The 7155-nt window shown below is 43.0% G+C and overlaps 1 protein-coding gene across 1 annotated transcript in view; it reads right to left on the minus strand.

Moving 5' to 3' along the window:
- The window catches only part of camkmt (calmodulin-lysine N-methyltransferase), a 131152-nt gene that overhangs the window by 34874 nt on the left and 89123 nt on the right, over window positions 1–7155 (minus strand). The window contains exon 8 of the mRNA XM_015042005.1: window positions 5476–5550. Coding sequence (XP_014897491.1) covers window positions 5476–5550 — 75 coding nt within the window. The remainder of the gene's footprint in view (window positions 1–5475; window positions 5551–7155) is intronic.

Raw genomic sequence — 7155 nt, forward strand, 5'->3', positions numbered from 1 at the left:
GCTTTAAAAAATAATTTTTTGGTTGGGATCCATACTGGGGGAAAAAAAAAAAAAAAAAAAAAAAACAGGATGTGTTTGTATATGAGGAGAATGTATTATTCTTTTAAAGGCTGGCAGAAGTTTATCTGACTGTAGAGGTGAGAGGTTTCGGTTTGGTTTATTTTGCCAAACATATCAATTCACAGGAAAAGTGAGCGGCAAGGAAAACAAGGAAGTGAGCTGGTTGGGTGGAGGTAACAGCTGAGAAGCACCCACACACACACACAAACGGGCCAAGGGAAGGACAGAGTGTCATTCAGGGGGCAACATTTTGCCAGAAGAATGAAAAAGTTGCTGCCACGACACACAAACGCTGATGCTGTGATAAGAAATGCGACTATAATAGGGATACAAATCATTAACTAGGGAATAAAGTGAAGCTAGATTCATTCTAAATTTTAATTTCACATAAAATATATAACTAAATAAAGAAATACAAGAAATTAAAAGCACCTACCAAAACCTCCAACATAGAGGAGGCGAATGACGACATTAGTCGAACAAATACAATGAAATTATTTCAAAGAGAGCAGTGTGTCAGTCAATAAATATTAAATACGAAGCTAGGCTCATCACAGAAGGTTTTACGAAGATCGAATTTTTCCATTTTCTCACGACAATACTTCCAAAATGGAAGATATTTTCAGCAGAGAAAACAAGATGAAGCCGTCTACAACAGACAGTTTGAATGTCAGGGTCACGCTCCCGAATTAAGTCGTCTTCCCCCTCAGAGGGCTTTGAGGTCACCCCCGATGCACCCGGACAGTCGGGGCCCCATTGTCTGGCCGTGACCCCTCCCATCCAGAACAGCCCAGTGAACTCCCGTTTAACCTGACTGGAGGTCGAAGGTCGGAGCGCGGGCGTGTGAGACTGTGTTTAAGCATTGCTTCTATATCTGTCTGCTTACACGTACGCCTACGCATTTGTAAAGGATGTGAGGGTGAGACTGTGAAAACGAACGGGATCATCCGTAAAGCCTCGTTCCTCAGAACGACGGCAAGTTTGAAGCTGCGACCAAATAAAGTCTGAATAAATTACAGATATATTTGATTTTAAGGCAATATTTACATACATAAACATGGAAGCGGTTATCATGTCTTTTGTTGACTCTAGTGGCCTTTATTTGAAAGTGCTCAGACAGGAAAGTAGATAACGAGAGAGGGAAGACACGCAAAGGTCACCAGGCCGGGAATCAAACCTGCGACGGCCGCGTCGGGGATGAAGGCCTCCTTATGAGGGCTGTGCTCAACACCTGCGCCGCCACAGCAACCCAAGCAGCCATCGTTTCTAAATGTCTTGCATCACCACTATATTGTCTGTCAAAAGATGTTTTCTCACCAGATAGCGCCACAGAAAAGTCGATAAAAGAGATGCAGTGAAAGTACAGCGTGAGATTAGCAACATCCTCTCATTGTAATTTCTCTGCAAGTCCAGAGATGTTGCACAACCAACCAAACTGTACAGACCCGACCCGTTCAATAAGTTGGAATATTATTGAAAAGCCCATTTCTGGAACTTTATCTCTAAATGAAGCACATTAGATAAGTTAATTACACACAGACGGATGTTTGAACGTTACTTCTGTTAATTATGATGATTTTCCACTTACAGCTAATTAACTATGCTCACATATACCAATAATAAAAAAAAAAAAGCAGTGAAAAGTAAAGCAGACACACACTGCTTTCTGCAAGCGGCGTGTTTGCAGAAAGCAAAACGGCTCACACTTTCAAATCCCTCAGGTGGCAAAAGGCCAATCTCGCCGCATAAAATAATTTTTAGAGAGGAACTGCTTTACTACAACAAAAAAAATATTTTTATGCAAAAAGAAAAAAAAGAAATCAGGCAGAATTTATTTACTCATTTTACAAATATCTTTGTGGGGAGCTAAGTTTCTTCTCCACAGTGTGTAATAGTGTGTAATTTCCACGGTTAAACTCGCTGCATGTTTATCAATATAAGCATTACTCATTGTTTTCTTAGCGGTGCTCTCCCTCGTTTTCTGATGTGTAATCACGACAGACGGCTGATCCGAATTAAGGTCAGAGTCTGAGACGAAAAGGGAAGAGTTTATTTTGTGTCATTTGTGAATGGATACATCTTGTGTCGAAAGTTGTAAATATCATTAACATACACTGTACATGAAAGATTTTTGGTGGAGGTAGTGGCCAATCGCTGAAAGGTGGGGCGAATCTGGGACAGGTCGTCCGCCTATCACAGACTCAAATATACAACTAGTAAGAATGCAAGCATTTGTGTTTAAGAAAAGTGACGCCGCTTAATTTAATCTTTTTTATTTTATTTTTTTTTTATCTTCTCTTCAATACCGCTGCCACAAGTGATCAGACAGACTTCTGTGTACCAGGAACCCAACCCAGTCAGCTTGATCGAAACCAAAACGCAGCAAAGCCAGCGATTTGTCACAAACAAAAACCACATGCAGACATGGACTATTTCACAATGACGCAGACACAGAGGCAGAGCTTTATCTCGACGCACACACACGGGCAGGTTTTTGGAGAAGGCAGACATTCCGAGCGTCCCGGCCAAAGATTCCTTGCCATCCACATGTCCAATGCAGGAATCCCCGTCTCTCCAGGTCTCCCCGTGTCTGCCAGCCATAAATGTGAGGAGACAGACAACACTCCAGCAATTTGTGTGTTTCCCGATGCTTGTTCCTGGTGAGCAGATTGTTTTGTTGCCTATGTTGTGTCTTCATGCACATTTAAATGTTTATTTGTCCGTAGCAGGTTTGATCAAAGGACGCAGAATTCAGACTCGTGAAAATGAAATGTGTAGCTCAAAGTTGAATGCACTTTTAAACGTTTTCATTTAAGTCCGCAATTGAATCTTTAGCCGTGTTTATTAGAAAAACAAATATGTTACCCAACATGTACAATAAGGAACTTGGAAAGATGTGCAGCTCAGATTTCATCCTACATGTTAGATCTGTCTCAAGGCGCCGTTTAACTTTCTAGCAACACGATTTCATCGAAGATGGAAAGGAAATCACAAGAAAAGGGCAGCTGAGGCAAACTTTCCTTCCTTCCTTCCTCCACTCTTCTCAGCAGTAGATCCACTGTAACAGGTAGAAGCTGTAATTAATTGGAGTGCAATTCGCTGCTGTTGACCTTTTCGAAGGTGATCGTCACAACGACTCGCGCGTTAATTCGGCAGCCGTCGCTCTTCGGCTGCCGGCAGCGCAATCATCGCACAAATCGCTCGCTTGCATTTGCATGCGGGAAAAGATTGCGGGACCACACAGAAAAACAACTTTCTGGCTCTTGCGCACGCGCGGGCGCGCGCTGCTTCGGCTTGGTGTTCTGCTGTGATAAATGGGGGGGAAAAGAACCTGCAATATCGAAACCTCACGTACAATTTGCCGCGGTTTCAGACATTCTGCTTCTGTCTGTCACGCAAATGCGCCAGTCCACTGTAAAATATCCTCTTTTAGCTGCTTGCACCCCCTCTCTCAATGGGTGTTGTACCTGACTATTACCTGTAATGACCATGACATTAAAATAATGATAATGCCATTTGCTAATGCAGCACTTAGCACACATTGCACACACTTATGCAGAGAGATGCACACCCTTATGCAACCTGGATTTCTTCAGTGTTTGTGAAGTTGGAAAATGTGTATCCCCCCGCCCCCGCCCTCCCCGCGCCCCTTTAAGAGCTTTAACACAACTGCCCACATCAGGAATTACTGGGACTGTGTTAGTGGGACCACCCAAAGACCGAAAGAAGGTGAGAGGCTTAAGAACACAGCCACACTTTCAAATCCTCCACTTGAAAAAGATGAGACGGATCGTCTTTCTCCGGTGAGTTCTGGGTCTGCCGTTAAGGGTCTCCTCTCAGCGGGATCTGCCAGGAGACGCTTTGGAGAGAGCCACCCAGCAGGCGTCGTGATCAGATGTACTTCCTTTGATGCATCGGAGAAACAGCTCCATTCCCAGGTTTGACCCACATGGTGGGTCTCCTCATCCAATCTTTGGAGGAATCTCAGGAACTCATTGTCACAGAAAACGATCCATATCTTATGACCAAACGAAAGGGTCAAAATGTAGACGGATCGGTAAATCGAGAGCTTTTCTTTTTACATTTCCTAGTTGGCGGATTAAGTGGCACGAAGACAACAACATGACCACCTCAGATGCCAAAAGCAAAGACAAGAAGATGCCGAGCTCTCAAACCAGACAACCCTCCACTTCAAAAAATGATCACTTGACATCATTTCTGTTCACCCATCAAACAGGACTGTGACAAGAGGCAGTCCTCTAGCAGAATCTTAGCTGCACTGGACACATGCTGAACTTTGTGTTGAGAAGAAGGATAGAAAGTTTCCCTGGCTCCTGATGCACCTCCAACACTCTCCATGAAATCCCTCATATTTTTATGATTATTTATTTCCAGATTTTTATTTATTTATTTTTTTTAATTTGCCCAATTTCAAAAAACAAGTAAACTAATGGTTAAGTCAATTTTGCCTAAAATATCTTGTTCCCTTGGTAAAAAAGTAAGCAGGATGAACAGAAATTGTGAGGTTTGGCTGCATAATGGTCAAACTGACCTGGAGATGTTTCTGACCATTGTAATCGTCATGACGGAGTTTGTTCTTCCAACGTCCAAAATCTAAATGCATTCAGGGAGAACACTACTTCAAACTAACTTTCCAATTCTCAATACGTTTTTTGAACAAACTTTTACCCAACATGCCAATTTGGGTAAAAGATCAAAAGTCAACAGAAGTTGACCAAAACATTTGACAATTCAGTCAAAAAAAACAGCACACTGCAATGTAAGCAAACGCAGCATTTAAAAAAAATGAATAAATAAAAATAAAAACTTCTAAAATTAATTTCTTAAAAGTTTGTCCCAGATTTATTAGTGCATGTTCCTTTTGAGTTACGCCTCCATTATTGTTGGTCTTTCAGCAGAAGGGGAGAAGATTTGGCTTTTCTGGATGGTCACATACATTTTAATATCTGATGGGCTAATTGTTGTGTTTATGTTGCTCCATCTCTCCCTTTCCGTCTCAGTTTCCACTCCTCCCCAGACTCTTCCTTTATCTTACTGAGTCTCCTTTCTTGTCAAGGCGCAATTATTTGCAATTTGCCCAAGTCATCCATTTGCTGGGACACTAAGCATGAAAACGAAACAATTTGGTGTAAAATGGATGCGTGCGGGCATTGGAGCATGCGTATGGATGTGTGTGTGTGTGTGTGTGAGAGAGAGAGAGTGTGTGGCCGAATCAGGAGAAGGTCCAGGCACAGGTGGGGGGACGCAGGGACCGTCATGCAAAAAGTGAGACTGAATGTCAGAAGCGGACACATACAGAGATAAATCTGTGTGTGTGTGTGTGTGTGTGTGTGTGTGTGTGTGTGTGTGTGTGTGTGTGTGTGTGTGTGTGTGTGTGTGTGTGTGTAAACGTACCAGTCTGCACACATGACTGTATCAAAGTGACCTTCCAGCGCTGAAATGTCCACCTCGCAGTCCCACCTCACCACCCTGTAACACACACATGAAACAGAGACAAAAGTTCAGCATTTGGACGGGTGGTGAAAGAAACCAAGCGGGGCTGCTAAAAAAAAAAAAAAAAAAAAAGACCCCGACATGGAGAAAAAGCTCTTTGTCTTCGTCTTCTCTTTCTCCACCTTCACTGCTCTTTTCCTCTTCAGCACTGAGCTGCTGGCTGTCTGACACCTCGCTCTCCGTGACCCCCACTGTTTTTCTGCCTCAGTAGAGACCAGGAGAACGCATCGGAGAGGAAGACATGACGTCTGCGGGATAAAGCAAGGGAGCGTCTGACATGACACTTGACATTTATACCTTGTGAACACACACACATGCCGAGAGGAAAAGCCCACCTTCCGCACAGGTTGCTTTTCAACCCCCCGGCGCTTCTATTTATTTTCTCTGGTTTTGAGAACATTGCCAAAAATCGAGCTCTGGGACACAGCTAGAATGCAATGATTCACAATACATACATATATATATATATATATATATATATTCTGAACGTATGTACAGAATATATCCATCAGAAAGAGTTTTACGTATTGTCTCGAACCAAAACATCTCCGTTTTCCAGGTTTTCATATTCAAGAAGGTTTAAAAGAAGTCGTTTTGTTTCAAACACACTTTAGAAATGTTAACTGTAAATTGGCTGTGCTTTGGTGGAAAGATTATTCATTGTACGCGCTACCTTAGTTTTATACAAATGTCCGCCTGCTGTGTTTTTTGTTTTTTTTTTAAAGCAAAACTTGCCACTGAGCGTATCAGTCTAACTCTCCTTGCCCTTCTTTTTGTGTAACACGCTGCTGTGAACCTCGTAACCCTCCTAAAAGCCGAAGAGATACTTTCAGGTCTCGATAGGTAACGTCAAGACCTAAAACATGAATTTGTAACATCAACAAATCCAATGTTTTCAGATTAATTGCCTGCCCTTAAACACGCACGCATGTAATTGCAACCACGTCAGAGTCAAATCCCCACAACCTCACAAAAAAAACCAAAAAACAAGTGTGCTCGATTTATAAATATCGCTCTCAAAGGGACGCTTGACGAAAGAGACACACGGTTCATCCTGATGCCGCTGCAGTTTTCTGTCCCGCTGAAATCCGCCTCTGAACCGGTGCTGCTGTTTTGTCCTCCTCCAAGCGCCCAGCTTTCCTCTTCACCTCTTTTTCCACGCCACTTTGCCTTTCTCTCTCTTTCCCACTGTCAGGCAGATTTGGAGGAGGGGTGGGGGGGATTATTAATTAGGCATTTTTAACACTCAGTAAACAAAACATTAGGCCCTGCTAGAAATACAATCTCAGTTCACAGTGGGAGGCCCCAACACACAACGCTCGCACGTATGCATGAGTGTGCAAACGACATCGCGCGACATGCCCCTCCCTCTCCATCCCCTAGCACAATCGCATCGTGGCCTTCGCCCCCTCTTGCGGCGCCGAGATGACAGCAGGCATAATCTGAAAAGAAAACAATCAAAGTAATGTAGCCTAATTATACGTTTACTTTTTCACTCCATCTACCACTCATGTAAATATGCTCAGGAGCGAGGGATGGAGAGACAGAGAGCGAGGATGTAGGGGAGCAAAAAAAAAAAAA

The sequence above is a fragment of the Poecilia latipinna genome, unplaced genomic scaffold (genome assembly GCF_001443285.1).
Source record: "Poecilia latipinna isolate Pla-1442-1.1 unplaced genomic scaffold, P_latipinna-1.0 Scaffold33, whole genome shotgun sequence".
NCBI classification, from domain to species: domain Eukaryota; kingdom Metazoa; phylum Chordata; class Actinopteri; order Cyprinodontiformes; family Poeciliidae; genus Poecilia; species Poecilia latipinna.